Source organism: Dryobates pubescens, chromosome 12 (assembly GCF_014839835.1).
Source record: "Dryobates pubescens isolate bDryPub1 chromosome 12, bDryPub1.pri, whole genome shotgun sequence".
Classification (NCBI taxonomy): Eukaryota; Metazoa; Chordata; class Aves; order Piciformes; family Picidae; genus Dryobates; species Dryobates pubescens.
In genome coordinates, this window is record NC_071623.1 from 20,441,091 (window position 1) to 20,468,868 (window position 27,778).

The 27,778-nt window shown below is 40.6% G+C and overlaps 1 protein-coding gene across 1 annotated transcript in view; it reads right to left on the bottom strand.

The window, feature by feature from the left end:
* The window catches only part of SIM2 (SIM bHLH transcription factor 2), a 63,528-nt gene continuing 35,750 nt past the window's right edge, over positions 1 to 27,778 (bottom strand). Inside the window, exons 5-11 of the mRNA XM_054165891.1 lie at positions 26,163 to 26,248; positions 23,771 to 23,970; positions 19,545 to 19,651; positions 13,215 to 13,362; positions 11,127 to 11,295; positions 9,656 to 10,064; positions 1 to 1,093 (exon numbers count right to left, since the gene is read on the bottom strand). Coding sequence (XP_054021866.1) covers positions 366 to 1,093; positions 9,656 to 10,064; positions 11,127 to 11,295; positions 13,215 to 13,362; positions 19,545 to 19,651; positions 23,771 to 23,970; positions 26,163 to 26,248 — 1,847 coding nt within the window. The 3' untranslated portion in view covers positions 1 to 365. The remainder of the gene's footprint in view (positions 1,094 to 9,655; positions 10,065 to 11,126; positions 11,296 to 13,214; positions 13,363 to 19,544; positions 19,652 to 23,770; positions 23,971 to 26,162; positions 26,249 to 27,778) is intronic.

The window sequence follows — 27,778 nt, forward strand, 5'->3', positions numbered from 1 at the left end:
CCAATCTTGTATGCATTTTGAGAAGGAGGCTTTAAGGAACAAAATGTTCTTCATAGAAATTTCTGGATATAAGACCTATCATTCAATTTTGTTGCACGCTATAAAATAACAAAAATAAGATCTGTAACGTGTCTTCTCACTGGCACCAGAGCTTAATCTGTGACAACAAAGCATGGAAGCTAGATGTAAGTTGTTTTTTTCCCCGACCTCGAAGGTACTGTTACACATGGCTTGCCAGGAGCACTCCGGTCTGTCCCTTGTTGACCTTCAGCTATGCTCAGTAAATGTAACCATGGTTTCTCATGCTTTTTGCAAATCATTACAGTTTGGCTTCTTAATTAAATGTAAATACTCTTCTTTTGCTGTCACCTTCCATTGGCTATTATTACAGAAGTTCCAATATAATGGGGTAGTGCAGAGTCCCTGTGGGTTTCTGGAGAAGAAGCTGATGAGGGACTTTGGTTTTTGTAAATAAATGTATTTACTTCCTCAGAATTGTATCCGTAATTTTCTCCTACGTGTCCCGTCGCTGTACACGATGAGGTTTGAAACGTGCCATGTTTGGCCAAAACATGGTGATAATTTAGAAGCACAAATGGAACTTGGCTGGAGGGTCTCACATCCATCACACGTTCACTTTCGGAGTCATGATCAAGCTTTACAGTCATTCTCTCATCACTGTCCAGTTCATCTAGGTTTGAGGAGTGGTGACTAATATGCCCGTATTTGGGTTCTTTCATACAAATCCTTCTTGTTTGCTCATATACCGAGGGCATTGGCAGGAGATGACTTAATTGTCCTATAGTTTTAGACTGGAAACATTCTGCTTTTGGCAGCAAGGAGTTAGCTATTGAGTTTGAAAAAGAACTTTCATTAATGCTCATTTTATCTTGGAGATCTCTGCTAAAAGCTACCTTGTTTTCTTCTTTAATGAGGTGGTGAGGTGGCTGAATCCTGGTTTCTATTTTGTTCGGCTTCATGATGCCAGAATCGTAAATCTCTTCTTTGTATCTGCTGCCTGGCATGGGTGCTGTGTAGCTCGTAAAGTTGTCAGATAAAGCCTCTTGACTATATCTTCTGTTTGATATGGGCACTTGCAGGAAAGAGAAAACATGTTAATTACTGACCATGAGCTCATGTAATAGTTTAACACATTTTATGAGTATCCATTTGGTTTGGGCCATGTCCAAGTACCAGTGAAGACATCAGAGACACTCCCATTTGCCTCAGTGTCTCTTTAAGACAGTGCTGAAAAGTAAATGTAAACCAAACCAGTTCAGAAAGGCCAGCAGCGTTCAACAATTCTGAAAAGATTTTCTGATATGAATCACTGCCATTATTAAAATGGTTAAATCAAGGAGATGTAGAAATGTGACCTGCTGTCAAAAACCCTGACCTTAAGTAAACTCTTTTCAGATATTTATTGAAATAGTTGCCAAAGGATGGATAACTTTTATTGCATGTTGATGATTCAATGAGTTGAGTAAACCAGAATGTGCTCTTCCAAGTTGCATTGGAGGTGGTATTGGACATTTGCCCTTGTAATGGGAAAAAGAGAGCATGTAGTATCAGATACTGACATGTCAGTATCCTAGTCATGATACCCCTTGCTGATAGATGCAATATCTTGATTGTGTGACATTAAAGGCTTTGCTTTTTCTCTGTGAAAACCTAGCATCAGATACTAAAAACATCTACTGAAACACAATACAAATACTTCTTGAGTAATGTTGTAGCCTTGCTTTTAAGGTGCTATAATGTAATAAAGCTGTATAATATAATTTACAACATACACTGAGAATGTGTCTCTTAGAATGTGAGAGTACTAAACTGGGAATGCATGGAAAACCACAAGCTAGAGTCTTACATTTTCAAGAGACTATGAACCAAGGGTTTCTCTTTAAGCTTTAAAATAAATGGAATAATCTTAGTTTCTGCATGGTAGCTGAACTCTTGAAATAATTTGAAATTTTAACTATAATTTTCTGCTTGACTTACACAGCTTTTTTGTTCCACATTGAGACTCTTGAACGTGTCCAGAGAAGGGCAGCGAGGCTGGTGAGAGGCCTCGAGCACAAGCCCTATGAGGAGAGGCTGAGGGAGCTGGGGTTGTTTAGCCTGGAGAAGAGGAGGCTCAGGGGAGATCTTATTGCTGTCTACAACTACCTGAAGGGAGGTTGTAGCCAGGAGAGGGTTGATCTCTTGTCCCAGGCAACCAGCACCAGAACAAGAGGACACAGTCCCAAGCTGTGCCAGAGGAAGTTTAGGCTCAAGGTGAGGAGAAAGTTCTTCACAGAGAGAGTTGTTAGTTGTTGGAATGGGCTGCCTGGGGAAGTGGTTGAGTCACCATCCCTGGAGATGTTCAAGAGGGGATTTGACGTGGCACTTGGTGTCATGGTTTAGTAGTCATGAGGTCTGTGGTGACAGGTTGGACTTGATGATCTTTGAGGTCTCTTCCAACCTTATTGACTCTATGATTCTATGATTCTATCTACAAATTTGGAACTTAGAATAAGCCAGGTTGGAAGAGACCTCCAAGATCATCACATCCAACCTATTATCCAACTCACCTAATCAACTAAACCATGCAACCAAGCACCCTATCAACTCTCCTGCTAAACACCTCCAATGATGGTGACTCCACCACCTCCCCGGGCAGCCCATTCCAATGGACAATCACTCTGTGTAGAATTTCTTCCTAACCTCCAAACTTCCCCTGGTGCAGCTTGAGACTGTGTCCTCTTGTTCTGGTGCTGGTTGCCTGGGAGAAGAGACCAACCTCTGCCTGTCTACAACCTCCCTTCAGGTAGTTGTAGACAGCAATAAGGTTAGAGAAGCCACCACTGGTTTACTCCTGTGCAGTATGTCTAAAATTAGGCAAGTACTAATAATTGTGCAGTGTCTTGTATGAATAGTTTGACAGTTACACTACTTCACCAAGGCATATTTTAAACCTTTATGTTAAAAGTTAAGTGAGGTACTTGGCAAGTTTCTCAGCTTAAACCTAAAGTCGCTTTTGTTTTATGCTCACTGAAAGCCCTGGACACCTAAATGACTTTTGCAAAAGGGATTTTCTGTTTTTCTAAAAATTTTATTCACCATCTGAAAAGTTTTGGGGTTCCCCTGCAGTGGTTGCTGATGAAAAGGTTCCTACTAATAATTAAATATTCCCTGTGCTATAGTAGGCTAGCAAAGCTGTCACGTGTAACAGAGGAATCAGAAACAGCTCAACTGTACCTTTTCTTACATGTAGCTTCATTCATTTCAGAGGGAATTGCACCACATAATTAACACTAGAATTTAAAACAGGAATCTGGATCAAATTTATTCTTGATCAACCTGCCACCTTTCTAGAAACAACCACCTTTCCCGTTACTCTTTTTAAGTTGCATGTGTGTATTTTGTACCGAGAAGTACACGCAGTCATAACTAAACTGAATTCTCATCAGCTGTTGAAAAATGGCCCTCATCACAAATCAAAACAAGAATTCAGCCACATGTACAACTTGGAAATTTTACAAGTGTAATTATACTACCATAATTTTAACTCTATGTTTGGCATTTTTGCTACGAAATGAGCATACATGCTGAGAGCTGTTGATACAGAACTAACGTGATTTAAACTGAGCTCTTATTCTGTGTTGAGTGTTTTTCCCACTTGAGACATCCACAGGAGTGAAGGGTTAGTTCTCTTACTGCAGAACAGAGTATTGTTACTTCCTGGCTCTACTCTGGTATCTGAACAAGATTGTTCTTCCCCATCGTCAGAGCCCACGCTTGTAAGAAGCTAAAGCAGCACAACCACCAGTTGGCCCCTGTCTGGGTTTCTTCATTTTTGTCATCATTCTGCATGGCTGATGGCTGCCTTCTTGGTACCAAGAAGTAATTTGCATACTTGGGAGATTTACAGGATATTATCCATTTTGTTCTATCCTGTTTGTCAAGTATGCTTATTGTCTGTCTCTTGAAGGGAGAAGGTAAGTGCCTAGTTAATTGTTTGCAGGCTTCCATTAAAGCTGTCAGCACATTAGTGGAGTTTGACCAGACAGTTAAGCAAGTTGTGTCTGCAGTGCAGAATAGCACAGTTGGCTTTGTCCTCTCACATTCAGAACAGTTACTAGAGCTAGACTTAAATCTGCTTTTGTCTTCCTTAGCAGACAAAAGCTTAAGGATGCCCAGGGACAAACTCCTCCTGGGGAGTTTTTCATACAGAAGTTAATAGAAAGCTGACCAGCTGCTTTATATTATTGTAGAAAGGCAGGACCTTAGGATTGCTTCCACCCATATGGCATGCGGGCAGTTGCCAGAGTATCTTCCTCAACAGGTACATGGGGGTCCCATATATTCTGCACTTCTCCAGCACAGAAACCACTTTGCAGTCATTGAAATCTTTACTGGGATCAGTGCTGTTCAATATCTTCATCAGTGATATAGACAGCAAGACTGAGTGCACCCTCAGCAAACTTGCAGAAGATACCATGCTGTGTTGCAGTTGACAAAGACTGAAGGACAGGATGCCATCTAGAGGGACCTGGGCAAGCTAGAGAGGTGGGCTGAGGAGAATCTCGTGAGGTTCAATACAGCAAAGGGCAAGGTCCTGTGCCTAGCTTGGGGCAATCCTTAATATCAGTCCAGGCTGAGGGATGATGAAATTGAAAGCAGCCCTGCACAAGAAGACTTGGTGGTAACTAGCATGTAAGCTGGACATGAGGCAACAATGTGTGCATCAAAAGACGCATGTCCAGCAGGTTGAGATGGGTGATTCTGCCATTCTACTCTACTCTAGTGAGACTTCACCTGGAGTACTCTATCCAGCTCTGGGGCCCTCAGCTGCCGGAGCAGGTCCAGAGAAGGGCCACCAAGATGATCAGAGGCCTGGAGCTCCTCTCCTAGAAAGACAGACTGAAAAAATTGGCACCATTTGGCCTGGAGAAAAGAAGGCTCTGGGAACACCTTGTAACTGAATTTCAGTATCAGAAGACCTACAGAAAGGCTGGGGAAGGCCTGTTTAGAAGGTCCTGCAGTGATAGGACAAGGTGCAACAGTTTTAAACCGGGGCAGGGTAGATTTAGGTTCGACATAAGGAAGAAGTTCTTTGCAATGAGAGTGGTAAGCTGCTGGGACAGGCTGGCCAGGGTTGTGGTTGTGGTTCTATCCCTGGAGACATTCAAGATCAAACTGGATGTGGCCCTGGGCAGCCTGATCTAGTTGGAGGCATCCCTGCTGACTGCAGGGGGGTTGGACAAGATGACCTTTGAGGACCCCTTCCAACCCAATGCAATCTGTGAATCTATACAGTCAGTGCATTAATTTGGGATGTTTTGTGGGTCACTCTTCTGCCAGAGCAACTGAGCTGTCTGGCAAGCGAGGTAGATATACTGCACATCTAAAGTTGTATATCATGCTAGAGTGATAGTATTTTACTTACACTGCTTCCATTCACAGCAGCCTAAAACTGCAGTGGTAAACTCAGCCCTTCAAGCCTTCTGTCTTGGTTAGTTCTCACCAAGTAGCTCTGTTTTCCCTCTGGCACACAGGCTCATGCAAGTTGAGGGAAAACTTGGAGATAAAAGCCCCATCACCTAGCAGTCTGCTCAGATTTCAGCATCCAACTATTCAAGTGCAAACAGGAAGACTACTCTAGTAGGTATGGATCTTTGTTTAACACATATGTCTATTGGTAGTCACAGTATACTAGAGAGATTTGCCTTCTGTCACTGTCACGTATTGTGTTGAACCTGCTGATGTTATTCCTACCATGCTGCAGTCATGCCAGCTTCAAAAATGGAAGTGCTAACTGGAGCACAGTATTATGGGGCTTGAAGTTCAGATTACAACATGAGAGGCTTCCTGTTGCTGCTTCTGGCTTCCAGCTTCTTGGGTTTTGGATTTTTTCTGTAGACAGGGTGTGAAATGGGTGGGAGTTGGGTAGGTGATGGTTTGGGTTTTCTGTTTTATGCTGAATTGGGTTTTTTTTCCTCTGTATTTTGCTGTGCTGCTTCTGAAAATAGGCTAAGGTAATTATGTATTGTATTATTAGGTTAATTAGATTATTAACTAAGGTAATTATGTGTCATGATTATGATATCTCATGTTATATTGAACTTTTGTGTCCTTATCTCAACCCTGAGTTTTGCAGACAAGAGGTTTAGTTCACAAACATGCCTTTCTGTACCCAGCATTAATAGGTAGAGCTGCTCCTTGTTCTCTCATTGCCCCTGTCTATTTCAGTAAAAATAAAGATATCTTGGAACCAGGCTAAAACAAAGGAAGACTGGTACTCAGCATTGGTGTTCATGCAAAATGTATGCTGTGCTTATCAGCAGTTTTGCATCCTGCATGAAAACAAATTCTCTGTAATTAGGACAGGGTGAAGCTCCCTTCATGCATGCTTTATCTTGCATAATTCTTCCTGGACTTTCTGACCTGCACTAACCTCATAAAAGCAATATGCTAACACTTGAATGTTGACATGTAGCCCATGGTATTTCAGTATGTTTCCTAGTCCTTTCTACAAGAAGGTCTTCAGAGAAGAGAAGTGGTTACTCAATCACTCTGACTTTTGCTGAAGAGTAAGGAGCAGAGCCACTGAACTGCTCTGCTCACACACTCTGTGTCATGGAGTCATGCTGATATGCCTCCATGTCAAACAAGGCAAAGATACAACAGCTTTTAATATTGTCCATGCCCATGAAAAGAATTTGTTTATAGGTTAGCTGAGTATCTGATATTGTCTCCTGGTCTGAACTCTAATTCTAAATCCTCTGAGGCATGGCCTGATGTTGTAATTGCTATTTTCTCTGTTATTCTCCCTCCAAAACCAATAGTGAGATAACATGATTCTCAAGATCTCTTTGTATCTAGTGGAATACACTTTTCAAAGAAGATGTCAAGTGTTTATTCCAGTAGTAGCAGGCTAAACCTGGGAGTTGGTCTGGGGAAGGAAGACACACCAGAGCGTTTTCACAGATTTTCTTGGTATTCTGTGTCATTTCCTGAGTTTTGGCATGGTTAGTGGCACTAAGCTCCACACAGCACAGACTGGCCAGCAGTATTGTTTAATGAAAAGTGGTGGTTGTGATACCTGCAGTAGTAGTGCATCCATTGGAGTGTTCAGAGGAAACTTCCCTGACTAAGAATATGGATACCTTCTCTGGAGTTTCTTTTCTGATAACCAGGCCAGCTGGAAAAAAAGTGCAAGAAGCTTCAAAACCATATTCTGAGGCAGCAGCATCTGATTGGCAGGCAGTTTTATCTGCTACGTGCTTTTCCAGCATTTTGATGGCTTGGCATGATCCTCTTAGAATCTCTGATCTCTCCAAAAGAAGCTATTTTCCATAGGGGGGAAAGGAAAAAAAAAGTCTCTGGCCTACGGCATTTTTGGCAGATGCATCTATGGATGTGATATGGAATAGCCCTTGCATCTAACCCGGTTGCCAGATGTCATATTTGGCATTGCCTTTGCATTGAAGATGATGCTAAGCAGATCCTCTCTGCTTTGAAGCTTACTGGCTGACAGTTTTTCAGTGAACCACTGGAAAAAGCAGCAGTTGGCAACGTAGGGAAGATCAGTTGCCCCTCTCAATTCAAAGCAAAATATATCTTCCAAAGGTTCAGATATTTCTTCTGCCACCAGCCCAATCAAAATGACAACAGTGGTAATTCTACCTCTAGAGGAAACAAACTCTGAAACAATTAGATGGAAATCCTCTTTGCAGTTGAGGCTTCATTTTTCTTTCCCCTCTCATAATACTGTGTGTGAATTCAAGCAATGATCTCTGACCTGGCCTGAGTTTGACCATATTCCATTTCCTTCCTAAATAGTACTTTTATAACTGCTTTTTTTAGAGATTTAATTGTACCCTGTCAGTTTTCATCAAATACCCAACAGCTAAACATCCATTAAAATACATGTGCTCAGAAGTGAACCCACGTATTCCAACTCAAGCAACAAAATCTTGTGTGGAATTTATCCTCCCATATCAACACCAAGTGATGGTAAATTGCTTGTCTGCTGCTATGCTCACTGGGCTTTTCTGGTGAATTCTATGGCCACAATAAATTTTACAGACTGTTCTCTAACAGGCTGCTCTTCCTCACCCATTCTCAGTGTACCTTATGCCAAACTCTGATGGGGAATGGGCGGATCTAATTTCTCCATCAGCCTCACAGTCCTGTCAGTCTGGAAGCAGAGAAGAAAAGCTGGGCTGACTTCTCTACACCTAGAATAGGCTTGTCCCTGCAGAGTTACTTGCAGGATTTACTTTAATACTCATACTTAATCTCCAAAGATATTTTTTTTTTCTTTTCCAAAAAGATACAACATCATTAGAAAGGGCAAATCCTTTTCTTATTTTTGCTCCAAAGCTACTCCTTGTCACAGCCAGTCCACAACAGCAATGAAACGAGACTTTATGAAGAGCTTTAGTTTTGCTCATTCCCATCTTAAACACACAACAGTAAAATAAAATGCTAGGTGAGGTAAAAATGTCCTGCGAAGGGCCAAACCCTGGGCAGTAATTGTTTGCTTCTCTGTGGGAGACACAGTCAATGTTTTAGACCATATTCTGCATGATGTAGCAAGCTCAGCTTGTAACATCTGCAGATATTCCCTTCAGACATCTTTTAAATCTCCACTACTGCTTCCTCCATCCCATCCTCACTGAAGCTAGAAGGAAGGAGTGTTTCCATCTAACTTTATAACAGTGTGTCAACCAGTCAGTCCTCTTCAGTGATTTTTAGCTAATCAAAATGGTGTATGCACATAGATGTAATGTATATGAGATCTAAAAATTAGAGCTTGTTTACATTTAGTTACTTCATAGCTTTGCAAATGTACTTCTTACAGATTGCCACCTCGAAGAAGACAATGTCTTCTGTGCTTCCTTCAGAGTATTTGAGCTGATTGTGGTCAGGTATTGGAATAGGGAGGTGGTGGAGTCACTATTGCCCAGGGAGGTGGTGGAGTCACTGTCTGTGAAGCTGTTAAAAAATCATGTGGACATTTCACTTTAGGACACAGCTTGATGACTCAATGATCTCAGAAGTCTTTTCCCACTGAAACCATTCTATGATTCTGTGATTTTATAATGCAGCTGATCAGGGAGGAGCACTGAACCAATTTTCAAATAAATCAGAAGACAGCGTGTTTCACTTCTCACTCCCTCTAGTAACTGTAAGGCAAAGACATTCAGAATGGCTTCATACTCAGAAAGGACAGCCTTCAACTTTTATGGAGAAAAGCCCCATTTATTTTAATTTTCCTATGTGAGATGAAGCACCTTTGTTTCTTCCTGACTTCAACAATATCTTATCTGATCTGTTCTACTAAATAACTCTGATGGTGCAAAACATGAAGGTAAACTGTGCTGGTATTAAAGGAGATGGTATCTCTGCCTTGTTCTAAAAGTGATTCTGGTGAATACTTTTTGCTTTGATAGTATTCCTAATCAAACCTGATGATAATAGGAAGAGGGATAATATGTAAATACTATAAAGAATGCTTGTTACACTTCACTGGGTTTGATTTTCTGTGTTTCCTAAACACCTTGTGATTCCTATCTTCAAACTACTATCACAATCCTTTCCCAGACACCCCACAGCTTTGCTTTGTTGATTTTGTTTGGTTTGTTGCCTTTTTCAAAGTGACACCCACCTTCATAGCTCTGTGCAAGGTTATGTCGGATGATGTTCACTGGCTGATCAGGAAGATTTTTGGATGGTGACTGGCTGTTGGGTACCAAAGAGTTGGCATAATGCCACTGGCATTCTCCGTTTGTCTGCAGCGTACTCAAGAAAAATCGAGCCACTTCACAAGGTGCTCCTTGAGACTGCCCAAACTTGGAAGGCAGCATTTGCTTTTTGCTGCTGAAGACGTGAGAATCTACAGGGAAGTGTCCATAATGGTAAGAGAAAGGCAAGCTATATGATGGGGCATATAAAAGTTCACTGTTTTCTGAATGGAAGTTTTGTTCTTGAATGGTGGCAGCATTCACTGCAGGGCTGGATCGCCAGTTTCCCACCTGGCTGCATTCCAGTTTGTCTGTTTGGAATGAGCTGTATTGCTGGGGGAAAGAAAAAAAAAACAGGGGGAGGGGGGGAGGAGGAGAAGAGAGTTAAATGACTAACTTTTTTATGAAACATCATGCAGACCTCCCTGATCCTCCATCTCACTGGCTGAAGGGACTGGTTTACAAGCGCATTTCAAGTTCCTTGTCATCATGACAGCTGTAGCTTTAGCTTCACTTAACATGGGAACAAAAAAATACTTTATCATCTTAGCACTAAGGATTAATTTGATAACTTTGTCAGTTGAATTTTAGCTAGTAAATGTAAGCAGCTGTAAATACCAGTGGGTACAATTTTGTTGCAAAGCACTGGAAGACCATGAATATGATTTTACATATGTTGGCATATCAAGCTTTGGAATGGAAAGAAGGCAAAATCTCTCATTTGTATCAACTTCTATCACAAACAGTTTTCTCTTCCCACTCTCACCCACCCTCCTCTCTGGATTCCAAATGCTTTTTGGGCTCCCACTGTTTCAAATGAGGTATATGTGCCAGCTGCATTTACTGTTGTTTTAAAGTAATAGTAGCCCCTTCCAGGATAGTAGCCCCATTCCAGTCTCACAATATCTCATGGTGGGTGTCAGACTCACCAATTCAGTTTTATGGACAACCTCTATAGTTTTCACATCAGGTTCTAGCTTACCCAGTGACAGTAAGATGTTCCAAATCCTAATCCACTGCTCTGTTTGCTAAGATTCACTGTTATGACACATTCTCCAGCACGGGAAACTGATAATACCTATTTACATTAAGAACTCTGCATATCAACTGCACAAATTTTCACAGCTAGCTATTCTTAATACAAGTTTTTCTTCTTACCAAGAAAGCACTTTGATTTTTGAAGTGCTTTACATACTCCATATCCAAAAGTTTTTGTGTTTGTATCACTCAACAGAGTTGCTTTGTACTATTTGTGCTGTCTGCCCCAAGAACAAAAGGATTTAGCCTAAAAGGAAATTCTTGCAGCAGAGCATATTGTAACCACTTCTGCATGATCTCTGTACTGCCCAATGCACTCTACAACAACTGGTAAGTAAATATTGCTGAAAGAGTTACCTGTTGTGGGTAAGGCGTTGTTCGGAGTTTTGCCTTCATTTTATTACTTTTGGGTTTTACTATTTTCCTTGTTTCCTGCGAGGTAGATACTGAGTTTCTACATGAAAACTGTGACTTAGAAATGGTAGCCTGGTCCAGTGACAACTGAAGTTCCTTATATTCAATATCTCTGAAAAAGAACAGTCCAATAAATTACATACTCAAACATACCGCAGACATCCAGAATAGCTCCTTTGAAAATACATGTTCCTTTGAAAATACATGTTAGCTTTCACAGAGTTTTCATTTGAATTCTTCCAAGATTTCCTGAGTCTGCAGTGCAAGTCTGGGATGTCAGCAGACAGCGAGTTTTATGGTCAGACTCCCCACATGTCTGTCACAAACATTCCACTGGGAAACACATTCACATCTTTGTATTAAGTATTCTTGCCCTCTGGACCTAAGCTGTGCCAATTTCACAGCCATACGTGGCACCTTGCGGTTTGGGATCAACATCTGTGTCAGCTGACAGAAAAACACAGATCAACTCATCTGTATCTTCCTCTGTCAAGAACTGCTCTCTGCTCTGGCTCTCACAATTAGCCCAGAGGAAAGGAAACACAGTGACGATCCTCTCCTGTCAGCACAATTATGCCTGTGTGTATTGCATGCTGCAGGAGCTGCAGCATGGCTTTTCTGACAGTCTCCAGGCTTTTTGTTCTGTTCAGTTTTATCTGCCCCAGAGACAGGGCAGAATTTTGTACAAAATGAACAAAAAACCCAAATCAAGAACAGATCATATTTTGAAACACTAATTGATTAGTTTCTGATTATCAAATAGTCCCCTTGGTTTTGTCAGCAGCAACAGAGGAGCGTATTTTTGAAACAAGGGATAACTAGGAGAACCCTACTTCTCTTTCAGTTTCTATCTAGAACTCCTTTCAAACACTTTTAATGGTGAGTAACCTGGAAGTAAATCCAACTCAAGAATATGCTATTATATCCCTGGCACAATGTGCTCCTTTTAACTCGATCGCTTGCCCTAACTCATGGGATTCAAGCAGATTGCAGGGCTGACTCTTTCCCTCATGCTGCTGCCTCACACATCTGTATAGGAATGAGGGCATCATTAATTTGTGTGTCTAGGCCTGAGTATCTACTTTAAGTAGTTTAGAAAGCACCCTAAGGTTTCTTGGCTATTACACTTAAAATCCCTGAAGTTATGTATCAATGAACACATTGTGTTGTGCAAACTCATACAATCCTACCACACGCATTGTGCAAACACATCTTATGTTCAGGTCAGATAAGAACTAGACTGGTTCCCTGCTTTTTTACACTACTCAGAACAAAGGGATAGATTTTTTTAATTTCTTATTTTTTGACACAGAAAGTCTCTTCAGTCACAGTCTCTTTCACTATTGGACGTGGCACTTGGTGCCATGGTCTAGTTGTGAGGTCTGTTGGGACAGGTTGGACTTGATGATCCTTGGGGTCTCTTCCAACCTTAGTTATACTGTGATACTGTGATATTAGTTATCCTTCTTATTCAGTATAGATATGTGTCTCTCTCAGGTTTATATCAACACAGGAATTTTGTAGCACCTTCATGACTTGAACAAGAATTCATAAACTGCCAGTCCAAACCATTGGACATTCACCAGCTCAGTGGGAGCTGCTTGCCATTGTGAGGATGTAGTCTGCGTGACCCAAGGCAAGTGAGGGTATCCTCAGTGATTCACCTGTCTCTGAAAAAAGTAATGCTTCCTACCATGTCTCTGGCTCTCAGATTGACACTGTGACCTCTGCTGGGTAGCAGTAGATTTCACCCTGTATGCTTCAGCACAGTTCTGATTCCAAATACAGAACTGGAATCCGGGTCTGACATAAATGGCTACAAGTGGTACAACGTTCAAGCACATGGTGTACAAGGTAATAATCAGGAGTACTAGCTCTTTGTAGCTCAACATAATTAAAGAAGAAACAACATGAGAGAAGTGGCAAACACAGAATGATACTGGAAGACACAAGTAAAGCAAACTTAAATAATTTAATTATTAATAAATCAACTACTTGTAACATGTAATGGTACAAATTATTTTGACTTACGTAAGGACATAATTGACACTCACTATGCAGTGAGGCCGTGATGAACGGCTGTTATGCACAATAGTAGCATAGCTCTGCACCCAAACCCAGCCTCCATGCTTGGACAGCAGTCGATAGTACTTGGTTGTGACTTGGCCTTTCACCAACACTGTGAATACAATTAAACAAAAACATTTCACATTGCTTGGAGCTGTGACCACTTCCTGGACAGGTTTATTTGCAGGCAGGGAATTTTCTCCTTCCTCCCTCTCCCTTAAATCTCCTCCTTCTCCCATCAAACTTTAAATAGCTCCCCTGCAAAGGTATCTGTCCTGCTCCTTTACAGAGATCCACAAGGCATTGTTTACATATCGTGTGTTGCACACTGTTAAGCCGTGCCTGCTCTTTTATGCTTAGATTCTGCAAAAGGTCTTAACTGTTTCTAATCTCCTAACTGAAAAAGAGAAGTTAAAGGCAACAAAAGTATTCTGAAGAGTACATAAGTAGCTTGTATTTTTCCTGTATATTTGGAAGCACTTTTGTCATTCATAGATTCATAGAACATTGATAGCTTGATGGATTATTTTACAATGTATTTTATGCTGTGATGCTTTTTCCGTTGTAGCTTCTCCATTTTGAAAGTTGATTAAAATAATATTTAGTTCTTAAGCATGCAACTAAAGACAAGCACAGAGAGGTAAATGAGTCATCTGACAGATTTCATAGAAATGTAATTCTTTATACACCTCTTTACACCAAGGTGTTATGGCATAAGGCTGTGCTATAATAGGAGTTGTGCAGCATCTCTAAAATATTTAATCTAGCCGCAAGTTTTTATGGTTCAGTGCCAGGCTTCTAGTGAATCTAATGATAATGTCCAGCCTTCAAAGGTGGTTCCTCTCTCGTGTGACACTTGAGCACTCCTCTAGGAAATTCCATCTTCTTACTCTTCTATACAATCAGTTATTTATTTAAAAGTAAGAAATAAGAGACAGAGATTGCATAAAATGTATGCCCCCCAAATCCCAATTAACGGCAGCAATTCCTTTGCATGATTAAAAAATTGAATTACTACTTGCAAAGGTAGGGCTTGTACTAGACTGAACTTAATACCAAAACTCACTGTAATTTTATTTTCATTGTACATGCTTGGTGCAGAAGATAAGCAATAAGGAAATTAACTAACACCTCTTTCAGCCAACTCTAGCAAAGCAATTGAGCACTTGAAATGAAAATGTATGGCCTGATGATTAGTATTCATAGAATATTTTTCTGACAGAGAAGGCACCCAATACTAAACTGGGAACGAAAGAGGACATAATCTTTGGGGGTTTGTTTACTGATTGGTAGTTAGCTATATGCCTATCAGTCATCACTGGGGTTGGCTTTTATTATGGTTCAGTTGGACTAGAGGGTTGTAATTTCAGCAGTGATCAGAGACCACAATAATCTGAATAATGTGAATAGCCCAGTGTTAGGGCAAGGGTTCTTGTTCTCGATAAAAGGTCCTCTGTAACATAGAGGTCATCTTTCTGGCCTGCTTACTCTCCTATCCATCTGCATGCATCACAAAATATTTCACTTTTTCTTCAAATCCAGTTGATGTCCCTAAGAAAATTGGGCACTTCCTAAAGGGATATAGGCAGGTGTTCCTGGAGGTGTCAGTTCTTCTTCCATTACAGGATATGATATCCATCTGCTCAGAAAGTAACAAGAGAAATAACATCTTGCAGGACATTCAAAAACCCATACTCATGGACACCAAACCACTGCCTGCTGTGTAGAGTTTGAAGTCTCTCTTAGATATCAGCATTTTTACCTCATGCTTGCTAGTGTCCACTTTCAAGCCTATGTTTCTACATGGGACACTCTATAGGTTGGAAGTGTGTTTATGTGCAGATATTTAAGAAAATCATGAGTAATGTGTGCAAGTATGCAAGCACACCTACAAAACAAAAAGACATGTGTGCTCTTTAAAAGTGAAATGGATCACTTCAAGGTAAAGGTCTTGTAGCTGCCGCTCAAAGATTGAGTGTAACAAGGCCAAATAAGTTTGTGCTAAAAATAGTTGTTAATAATCAGCTATATGCTATGGAATTGCTATGTTTCTTGGTGTTCTATAACCCACAGGGTCAAGTTCTAGGAAATTATGCTTATATACTGCCCTAGATCATCCAGCAGGTACATCTTATGACACGGCCTAGGCTTCTCAGAACAAAGTCTTTAGTATTAGTTTATCGGGTTTTCCTTGAATTGAAAATGCCTTGCTACTCTGTCTTCCAAAAGAGAAAGTAATGCTGTAATGGATCGAGCAACCAGCACCAGAACAAGAGGACACAGTCTCAAGCTGTGCCAGGGGAAGTTTAGACTTGAGGTGAGGAGAAAGCTCTTCACTGAGAGAATCGTTCGCCATTGGAATGGGCTGCCCAGGGAGGTGGTGGAGTCACCATCCCTGGAGGTGTTCAAGAGGGAATTGGACGTGGCACTTAGTGCCATGGTTTGTTCATGGGGTCAGTGGTGACAGGTTGGACTTGATGATCTTTGAGGTCTCTTCCAACCTTGGTGATTCTGTGATTCTGTGACTAGCTGTAGTGAAGTTGTGCTTTGGAACTAGTTTTGACTTTCTGTCACTGATTTTTATCATTTTTTTTTTTTTTAATCCCTGTTTTAGCTCTCTGGCTACAATATTTTAAAATATGTGAAACCCACTGAGGACTGCAGTCTTCAGATTTCCTTCCTAATTATATGGATAAAGTAATATTTCTCCTGGAACAGGGGAGGACTCCATGTCTCCCGAGTTTTTAGCAATCTGAGGAAAGTCTGGCCTTGGCTAGGGGACAGTAAACTGTGCTTCTGATACAGTAAATGAGGTCAATTTCCACTTGGCTCTGTGTTAAATTACTCTGTTTCATGCTGATTTGAAAACCTCAGAAATGACAATGAGGTAAATCCACTATCAAGACAATCTGTGCAGGCTCAGACTTCTTGGTGGTCTCTGTTGCAACCAAACAGGGAGGATTCAGTGGCTTTAGCCTTGACTTTTAGATGTGCCATTTATAACTGGGTGTTCCGCTGCTGTGGTTCACTCCTGGTTTAGTAGGCAAGCTGAAAAAGGCACTGGCCTGGCTGGGCTGGTCCTTCTGTCTGTCATAGATGGCTATTTTGAAAAGTTCCAGCAGGCTCATGGACATATGCCTGCGAGTTCCTAGTCTGCACTTACGAATACCACTAAGTGAACTTCTTGGTTCCACACTAGCAGCAGTTATTGTTTCAGCTTCCTTGGTGCACACAACCTGGCATGTCATCAGTCAAGCCCTCAAGCAGTGTGTTAGGTGGATGGTGCCCCAGCAGAGTCTGCAGTTCTTTGCCTTCTTAAAAACTAGTGCACTTGTGCCAGAACATTTGATTGTGGGGGAAACAAGCTGTGTCACAGACAGAGTATAAACTGTGCTCAGCTATAAAATAGGTTCTATAAATATACAGGTTGACTTCCAGGAAGCAACAAAACAGTCTGGTGATGGCATCAGCTGGGGTTGGGGCTTCCCATACCATTGCACAGAGATGAGACTCTTGGAGAAGTATGTGTGAGAAAAGTAATGATGTTACAACATATGAGATGCACAAAATCTCCCTTACAGAAAGATGATGGTACAAATGAAGTCATTTGTCTGAGGCCACAAAAATATTTTGGCTATACTGGAACAGCTTCTCTATTCTGTCCTTTAAAATGCAAGATTCTTAGGCAGAGACTCATTATTTGTGTGGCCACATTTCCCCAGTTTCAGAGCAAACACCATATATATTGATAGTGCTATAGAAATAAACAACACTAGATCAAATGCCAGAAACTTTTTCATATAGCTGGAACCTAATGAAATGTTGAAAACAGGAAACTCTGCTTGCTGCTGGCACATCTTGGGCAAAAATTCACATCCACATTTTCCTCATAGTCTGATGTTCTTTTTATAGCTCTTCTAACTTGTTCTCCTTACTGTTTTCCTTGGTTTGCTCTCTGTGATACCTAACTCTAAACTGAGTTCTTCAGCATGGGAGTTATTTTCCTCTTTGAGAAAGCAATCGGTTACCCTAGCTTAGGGTAGCTTTCTTCCTCTCCTTTTTCGTCTTATTTTCCCCTCCCCTCCCCTCCCCTCCCCTCCCCTCCCCTCCCCTTCCCTCCCCTTCCCTTCCCTTCCCTTCCCTTCCCTTCCCTTCCCTTCCCTTCCCTTCCCTTCCCTTCCCTTCCCTTCCCTTCCCTTCCCTTCCCTTCCCTTCCCTTCCCTTCCCTTCCCTTCCCTTCCCTTCCCTTCCCTTCCCTTCCCTTCCCTTCCCTTCCCTTCCCTTCCCTTCCCTTCCCTTCCCTTCGATCTTTCTCTCCAGTTCTTCATCATATGACACTTAATCATCAGATTGCTTTAGAGAATGGTATATCATATCAAACTTGCCTGCCTTTTACTGTTCATGTTCCTAAGATGTTTGGTGATGGATGGTGGGGAGGTTAGAACAGTGTTCTCCAGAGGAAACCTGTACATTTTACATCTGTTTACCTCGATTCTGCACTGCTCACAATGTTGCCTAAGCACTAGCCATTGTTTTTTGCTCCTTGGCATTTGCTTGCCTTGAAACTTAAAGAAACCAACCAACCAACCAAAAAAAAACCACAACCCAAACCCCACAAACTACACATATGTCTCACATTTTTCTTCTGTTTTCCAACTTTACAATAAATTATCTCTATAATTTAGATACAGTTACTACAGAATGGCTTTTTGTTATTTTGTTTGGTTGGGGGCTTTTTTTCTCTTGTGGGAGGAGTTGGAGTGTTACATAGGTCAAACTGGCAGCCAAAGTACAAATCTCCTACAGTGGGCACACAACTCTCTATCACTCTGCTCTAAAATAGAAAGCTCTTTTCCAGAGATGACTGTGGCTATGAAATGGAACCATCTCTATACTGGTTGGCACAGTCTTGTGAAAATAATGAATGGCATTTTGTAGAGGTCAAATTCAAGCAAAAATGCAAACATCCTATTCAGATGTTAGTACTACAAAGAGGATGCCCCCAGGAGAACATTACCATGTACTCTGGTCATTCTTGTTTTTCATCTCCACTGGCCCAGAGTATTCAATAGTGTTTTGGTAAATATTAACTTGAAGTTCAATTTCTGTTTTCCCAGGTGTAGCACACACTGCCATCAACAGAATCCAGCACTTGGAATTTCAGGACTGACTAGCCACATACAGTTACATCCTCCTTTGTATTTCAGATCCTCATGAGCAGCACCTATTAAGGTGAAAACCAGACTGCTTTCTCCTTCAGGAAGCCTAAGAGAAGGATTTGACTTTGGCTGCTTTCAGCCCACAGGAGAAATCTGGAAAAAAATAATCACTGACAATGGTTTTTGGATGTCATCTTTGCATCATATGGGCTGTGGCTGACTGAGCCAAATCCAGAGTTCTGCCTCAATTTGCTTCTCAAATTAATATGCTACTGAATGAACTACTTCCCAAATCCAGATGTTTGCAGATTTGATTACTGTCTCTCTTGGCAGATGAGGAATTATTAAATGTGTAAATTTTTTTCCCCCCGATGCTCCGGTCTCCAAACTTCATCCACATGCTATTAATGAACATTCATCCAAGGATTTTCTGGGTTTGTGCTCGCTTCAAACATGGGATGATTATTACTAACATATTTCAGAGGAACAGAGAGCTGTTGTGTAATGTTTCTTTTTAAAATGGAGGCTCGTGAAGGTCAGATTTCCCCCCGCAGTCACTCGCTTTGTTGTGTTGGGGCTTTTTTCCCCTTCAAGAGTTCACCACCCAGAATCAAGTCCAAATTTTCACAACAGCCTATATCCTTTAAGTAGAAAGATAAAAGTATCCAGGTAGGGGTATTTGGGGCTTGTTTGTTTGTTTGTTGGGGGGGGGGTGTGTGTTTGGTTTTGGGTTTGGTTTTGTGTTGGTTGGGGGGGAGGACTTGGGGTTTTTGTTTTGTTTTGGGTTGTTGGGGTTTTGTTGTTGTTTGTTTGTGGTTTGGTTTTTTTATTTGTTTTGGGTTGTGTGGTGGTGGTGGTTTTGTTGTTGTTGGGTTGGGTTTGGGCTTTGGATTTGGTTTTGTTGTGGGGTTTTTTGTTGTTTGTTGGTTGTTGTTTTTTCAGAACCACAGCCTACTGAGTATCTAGCTTATTTGCAGAACTAATGGTTTCCTTAAGTGATAGCCAAGCCCTTTTGAAAATCTAGCCCCATTGGAGGTTTGGAAAGCTTTCTCTGCTTTCCAACATAGTGCCTGTTGTCTGCAGAAGCTCTCACTCTACTTTATGCATTTCAGTCTACCATTTTCTTTTTACTTACGCAGATGATGAGCATATCGCAAATGGAAGACATCACAACCGTGAACATGGTGGTAGAGGGTTTTTTCTATCAGGTCTTGAGGCTCATATCCAGTTAATTCAGTCACCCTGGAAAAGGAAGATTCAATAATAAGCACAATCTCTAGGAATACTCGGTTTCATTAACCTATCATTAGATTGTGCCAACAAATCAGGTCCCTAAGAAACTGCAGGACAAAAAATTAGTTTTGGAAATGGAATCCTCATCTTGATAAGAAAATGAACCCACTCAACTCACTCAAAGCAAGGTGCAGATATTCCCTGGCCAACCTCACACACAGGCAGGAAAAAGAGTTCTTTTACTTACTTCCACTTTGGGCTTTTGCCACTGCCATGCATGATTCTTTGCACAAAGATCCAGTTGAGGAGCCATTCACCAAACAATAAAACTACTCTTGTGGACTGCTGACACATTTTCATTTGCTTTTGCAAATACACAAGTGTAGCATGTGTGCCAGTCCATAGAAGCTGTAGTCATGGTCTATAAATAAATTCAGGCTAATGCCTAACAGAAGAAAAAAGCAGGAGCTTATTCCAGCTGAGAACGTGGAAAGACAAGGAGCAATGAAGATCACAAGCTAAGAAAGGAAGGCTGAAGCTAGACTTCAGAAAAACATCCTCACATGATGAGAAGTAGAATAATGGAACAAATTGGAAACAGCAGCATTTCTGCAGATGTTAAAGAACCAGGCTACACTGGTCAGACTTACACTGGGTCAGACCTGAAGAGTCAAACTTCATGGTTCAAAATGGACTTTTGAATACTTAGCACTTAATCCTTAATGTACATTGTGCAACTCAGCCATAATGTGGCTTGTATACCTAGTATTGCTGGGGGTGTTTTATGCTGTCCTGGGCTTTCTTCACCTAAAAAGGTAGAACAGAGGTACCATACAAAGGCAAGTCTACATTAACAAGCAACACAGTCCATTAGCAGGCAGTCTCTAAAGTAAAATTGTTACTGCTGAGGATCAATTTCAGCAGTAGCAGAGGCATCTGAATATTTTATCTCCAGGACTTTTAAATCCAGGACTAGCTCTAGCCTAGGCCTGTGGACTGAAAGCTTTATAAATAACTGGAGTGCTTTAGACATTCTTTTGAAGGTTGTCTTCCAGTTTAGATTCATCCAGAAGGAATATAGTTCACATGTCTAAGGCCTCTTCATTATGTGAACTATGGTGCAATGAGTGGGGACTCATTAATTTCAAAAGGATGCTTTTGTTCTGAACTTGAACACCAATGAGGATACATGGTGTCAGATAATAACACAGTAGTAGCTACAGAAATGAATAGGGGGTCTCAAGCAACATGCATCATCAGAGGTTGCAGATAATGTAAACTTTGATTATTTTCCTTTTGTAACTATTATTCTTTACTCTTACCCTAACACTAATGAATCACGTGGGGCCCACTGGGGACTTTACATTCAACCTGAGTGTGTTGTTAAGGGTGGATTCTCCAAAGGAGATCAGAAAAGCAAACAAAAAAAGTAATGCCTTTGTGGTCTGATTTTTTTACAAATACAGAACATATACATCCACACACCCCCTAGCTGTGCCTTCATCTGGGAAATCCTTGCCTCAGTCAGGCAGGAATTGGGGACTCATTCAGGGACTGCTCTCTTTCTGCGGAAGGATATGTGACTGTATGCTTGCATTTCCCCTCCTCAGTGTGCATCATCTCTCCTCACTATACACTTCTAAGGGCTTAAATTCCCAACCAGCATGATGAAATACTGGTGAAAGATCCTGTTCAGGTTTCAGTGCTCCTTCTGACTTCAGTACAACTAAAACAACAGTGACAATTTCATCCTGCTCACTAAATTGATGAGTACAAAAGCAGCTAAACCAAACCAAACCAAAGGCCACAAACTTAGGATAGGTGCTAATTTTCCTGGAGGTGCAGCCTCACTTTGAAGCTGGTCTTCCCATGGGCCAAAAAATACCATCATTAACTGTTACACGGACACCAAACAGTTTTGAAGTTTGAATCTGGAAATGACCTCAGTTGCTTGGCTTCCTTAACACAAACTCAGCCCGTCTACAAGCACTTTAGAAAGCCTGAGCTCTGGACATGGTTCTTTGCATGTGACAGGGTGCACAAGGAAACAGAGCTTGGCCCAGTGATCAGTTCTGCCCTCTGGAGTTCTTTAAAGCTTTTGTAAACCATGCAGCAATCAATGCATAGGCTGTACCAAGAAAATCAGAAGCAGCAGATCACTTTGGAGGAAAGTAACTCTTCTTTTTTCCAGTGATCTTGATAAATGAACTCTTGCGTGTTTTACAAGGTATCAAGTGTCTGGGAAGGCTTATTTAACTGCTCCTTCTTTTGGCTTTCATACTGACCTGTCTGTTGTGATTGTTACCTCTAAATATCTAGCAACACTTTTCCTTATATGGACACCAGAAGCAAGCCCGAAAACAGTTTTATCTTATTCCTAATATGTTCCTTCTCTGAGCAAATACAATTTGGTTTGCTCAGCTGGAAGAGCAAAGGGCTGTGGTAACGCTTAATACCCTTGCCTGTCCTGTGTATGGAGAACACCCATCTGCTGCTTGGTAAATACAGCTATGCAGCAGTACTGGTTCTATCTGTGCTCCTGTCAGCACCTCTGCTTACACTATCTCCTCTGAAGACACTTATGTCTCCAGGCAGTTCCTCTTAGGCACCTCATTTCCTTTTTGACACTTGCAAAGACTTGTTGTTAAACCCCTTGTGCTTCTTTGTAGCTGTTACACTTGGGGGAAAAAAAGAAAGTGTTTCAGAAACAACTGCTTCTTTGTATCTCAGTAGCTGATGGTCCACTATCCCATTGGCTTAGCATGGAGGAAGAGCGAGCTCTTGCATGGTTGACCTGCCATGAAAAACTTCCCCGCTGTCTTGGGTAGACTCTTTTTTTGACTGCTGCACATGAATATAATTTCTCCTTCTTACAAATCCAGCATGCCAGGGAAATAAGAGTATGTGACATACTGCTCCACATGCAGGGATTTCTGAAGAATGATCATCTTGTCAACAGTCAGATCTGGTTTACTGTCTGGGAATCTGGCTTTTCCCCTGAACGTATCTTGAACTGCACTGTACAAAGTATCATTGTGTACTAAAAGATACCATGTGTTCAAAAGATACGGTGTTCAAAGTCAGATTGGACGTAACCTTGAGCAATCTGGTCTAGTAGGAGGTGTCCCTGCTTAAGGACAGGGAGGTTGAAACTCAGTGATCTTTAAGGTCCCTTCCAACCCAAACAGTTATGTTATTCTATGGTTCTGCTTCAAGAAGAAAGGAAAGAATCATTTCACAGCTACTTCAGTTCTGGGTTTGTGCTCTCCTCTTTTTAGCTAGTGTGTGAGCTGAGAATGCAGACAGGCTTCTCTTCCCTAGGCAGTAGCTGGTTTTTTTCATGGTAGCTAATTGAATTCAATTCCATTTTGGCAGCCCCATTAGTAGGTTTGTTTTCATCATTAAATTGCAGAAGGCTATGTTTTCTTACTACTCTATCAAAAGCTTTGTGGGTAATTTGGCTTCAGTTTCAGTTGTGTTGTTTTGGGTTTTTGTAGGTTTTGAAATTATGGATGAGGGTATATCCTTATTCCTTTTGCTAGCTTTGTATGTTAAGATCTACGTCCTTTAAGGTAAAAAGAGGACACAGTCTCAAGCTGTGCCAGTGGAGGTTTAGGCTGGATGTTAAGAAGAAGTTCTTCATAGAAAGAGTGATTGGCCATTGGAATGGGCTGCCCAGGGAGGTGGTGGAGTCACCATCACTGGAAGTGTTTAGGAGGAGACTTGATGGGGTGCTTGGTGCCATGGTTTAGTTGATTAGGTAGTGTTGGATGATGGGTTGGACTCAATGATCTCAAAGGTCTCTTCCAACCTGGGTAATTCCATTCCATTCCATTCCATTCCATTCTAAAATGTATTACTGCTCATCTGCCAATTACTCATAGACTAAAGAAGGCTTTAGGTGACTCTTTGAAACTTTAGGTAACTACAGGTTAAATTGTTCAGGCTCTTATTTGTTGGCATTCAAGGTGAAGAATGGTCTGTATAGCTAACTGAAGACTCATGTGGGCTTTGCCTTCTGTTTTGGACTGCTTTCTCCTTTCATGGATATTTTGATCTGTTTGGAAACCGCTCTGATAACACTTAACTTTGAAAACATTATATGCTAGAAATGAAAGAGCTGCTTACCTGGAATCTAGGAATATTAACTTTAAGTCCAAACTTGCTCTGAACATAAACATGTTACTGTGAAGTTTGATCTCAGTGATTGCACTGGGAGGTAAAGATTGACCTACAGCCACCAGTCCAACGATTTGGTAACAGGAATCATACAAAGACATATCTAGCATATACTGGCGTATCTTCAAATAGCCACTGCAGTGGATCACCTGGCATGAGAAGAAAACACACTCAGTGGCAATGGAAGAGACCACAAGTCAGTTGGCTATCCAGTTTTAACAAGGTAATGAATCAATACACCCTTATAACACCTCAATTCTGCATAGTCCGTTAAGGCTTCAGAAGTGTGGTTAGTTTGTAAGTGGAGATTAAAGCACAGTAAATGATGGTTTTATGTTTACTGCCAGCATTATCAACCAAATATTAAAGCACATGTTCTTTGTTGACTATCTAGATTGCTTTCTAGTTAATATTTTGAATTGTCTCTGACATATGTTTCTTGTAGATGCAGTCAGAATTCCTGCTTATTACTCAGAAAATTTGGAAGTTGCTTTTTCAAATGACTCTCTCACACGTAGTTGTATATAAACATTTACATTCTAATGAGTTACTATTCAGGTTAAAAAGCACACTTTAAAAATACAATGGAGAGCAATGCCTCATATTTATAAAGAATAACTGCTTTATATGAATTTGAGCTCTCCAGTCAAGTTCAGATAACATTCATTTGACATATGACCAAGCCCAGGGTCTTGAGACCATATTCCTGAATCCCCGTATACAATTTCTAATCACAGATGTGATGAATTCAGAGTTAGACTGTGAAAACTCACAATGCCAGCTGAAGAGGGGAGGAAATAATAACCTGGGGACTATTCCAGAATATAAGATTTCTTTAATGCAGTTGTGGTATTTAGAAATAATTTGTGCTCCTACCAATTTTCTAGCCAAAAAAACAGGAATATTACACATTGTTCAGCTTAATTTCATTTTTTGTTTGACTTTTAACTATGGCCAATCAAAATGAATTAATTTCCTCTGTACTTAATACTGCTGAACAACTTATTCAACAGTCACCTATAAATAGGCTCCTCCTGCATAGCTTTCCTTCCTCCTCTCCAATCACCAAGTGGTTAGTATGTTTAGCTAATGTACAGTAGCAAGCAAAACTTATTTAAGATCTCTTATCAGATCCTATTAACTGTTATACTATTTGATTCAGGAGTTTTCCCCACTCTCCAGATAATCAGGTGATATGTTCAAAATTATTAAGTCCTGACTCTAAGTACAGTCAAAGAAGATACATTTGGGCAAACATCTTTCTAGATGAGCACTTCCTTAAATATTTCACTGCATAAACTTTCAATAGTGAGCAAAGGGGAAAAAAAAGGAAGTGATCCCTCTGATCATAAATGGGGAGAAACAAACCCAACATACAGAGATACCACAATTATAAGCTCTAGTCTTTTACCTGATTTCAAATTCAGCCTTGGGATGGAATAATTTTTGCTGGGAAGCAGCTGAGCAAACAGGGTTTCATGTAATGAAGAATTATTAGTCTTAACCAGGTAGATACAAATGTAAATAGACAGATATCTGTCTGGACCTTGAATACATTCCTTAAAAGAGCGCTGCTGCTCTTACATGCTTTTCTTTTTGTTTTTGAGTGACTTGAACAAAAGGAATCCTCACCAGACTGATGAAGTATCCTTCTCTCCTGATGCTTAAGCAGTAGAAATATACTGTGCAGCAAAAAGAGCATCAAATGCACACTGTAAAGCTGAAAATAACTACCTGAATGGCAGTGTTATTATAGAATCTCAACATTTGTTGTGGCTTCTGATTTCACATAACAAATAGAAAATGTGAATAAATTAATAAATAAATAATTAAGAGGCTTTATAAACACATTTTGTGGGTTAGTACTATTCAACCCTGAGTTGACAGTAGTGACTATTTAGGGCAACACTTTGGTCTCATTAATGTGGAGGTCATTTTGGTCAGACCAGTGAGGCAACGTGTGCAACTGGGTGGCTACTCAGCTAGAGCATGGCAACACCAAGGCAGAGGCAAGTGGGAAGAATTACAAGTTCCTTTGTCTAGGCTCATACCTCACCTGCTTTCAGTTTCATACGGGAATAAGACCTAGCTGTGTGCTCTTCTTGCACTTTTGTGGCTGTGCTCCAGCCAGTTCTCCCATCAGGAATTAAGATGCAGGAATGTGCCACAAAGCAAACCCCCAGTTCACTGGGAGAGAGCCTAGACACGCATTACTAAGGGAAACTGGAGTCAGCAGTGGCATTTGTTGCATCTGTTCTGATTCTTTTCATCACAGACTTTGTGTTCAGCTACACATACATAAAAAAAACCTAAATAAATAAGCTTGACTTATATACATTACCTTGTAGCCACTGCATGTCAATCCTGCATTCCTCTTGGCTAGGACACACTTCATTCTTAGGAAAAATGATCTCTCAATTTCATATTCTGAAAGCATAAACCACACTGCTTGTTAATCACAGAAGATTTCAAAACTGTCCACAATATTACCTTTCATGATTTAACAGATGAGTTTATATCTCAACCTTAGGCAACAACAGAAGTCAGCCATTCTACTTTTCCACTCAATCTCTGCTTCAGGATTTGTTTCACCTCCATGTTGGAATTCCCTGTGAAAGCTGGACAGGTCAGTATGACCAGGTCTCTAACTTTCTGGTTTTTCCCATCATTTGCAAGGCAATCACCTTGTTTCTGAACACCTAGGTACCAGCCAACATTGGTAAAGGGAAGGAAATGTATTCTTTGGAGCATGGGTAAATGAAGGTACTCTCCAAAATAAGAGCAGAATGGGAAAGAAGGAAGTTCACTGGTTTTGTAGTAATGTGAGTGTATGTAGCTAGTATGCCTGGGCTAGTGAACTTCTGGCCTCCATATGCAATATTTGTACCTGTTTCATTTACTTCCAAAATCATCTAGATATATGGTAATAAACAAAATTCTTCATGGATAACCTCCAGAAATGTTTTAAAGTTAAATATTGATCAGGTACACACATATTTTCTGCTGAGAATAGGTTACTATCATCTTTTGTGTTAAACATTCTCAATAACAGTTCAGATATCACTAATAGTTCTAACTTTTTTTACTGAACATTGCAGTTTGGCGTAACACAACTATACCAGGAAAAGAAAACTCAGATTGGTTGCAACATGTATTACCTTCTAACTTCCCATACAGTTTGATCCAAAGGCTACTGCAAGCATTTGGAGTCTTGCTTTAATTTAACTGTTTAGTTGTATTCCCAACTTCTGTGCATCCATCTCTCACTTAACACCACTTAGCCACACACTTGCAGTGTGTTTTGAGCCTCAGACCACTACCTGGAATCCAATAAACTCTCTCTATCAAATTCTGGATTTAAAAGTCTTAAGATATAACCACAGAGGGAAAAAAAAAAAAAGAAAGAAAAGAAAAAAAAAAAAAGAGAGAAAAAAAGTTAATGAAGAGGGAAAATAAATACAATATGTAGTGCATCTCCACTAGAATCAGCCTTCCTATTTGAATTTTCCATTAATCTTCCTAATGCAAATTAGATCCATATGGGGAAAAACAGGCACTTAAATGAACTGGCACATTTACTACAGAGTTTTAAATACAAATGTATGCAATTTGGTGGGAGGAAGACATACAGTACAGATTACTATTGCTGAAGTATGATCTCACGAGTAAAGAATGGAACATCAGTGAAATTCATGGCTTCAGTGCAGGTTTTCTGTGTGACCTAACACTAGCGCTTGCTCTCATTCTGCCACACTCCCATACACACAAAACAAAGGTAAAAATAACACAAAGTAGTGAGTGTACAAAGGCCATCTTTCGACATGGACTGAGTTGCTAGCCATTCTAATGACAAATTCTGTAAAAAGAGATGATTAGTGGACTTGGAAGCAATGCCTTAGGCTTCTCAAATGTCTTGCCACAAGACCTAAAAGAGTCTTCTTTCAGTAACAGACTGCT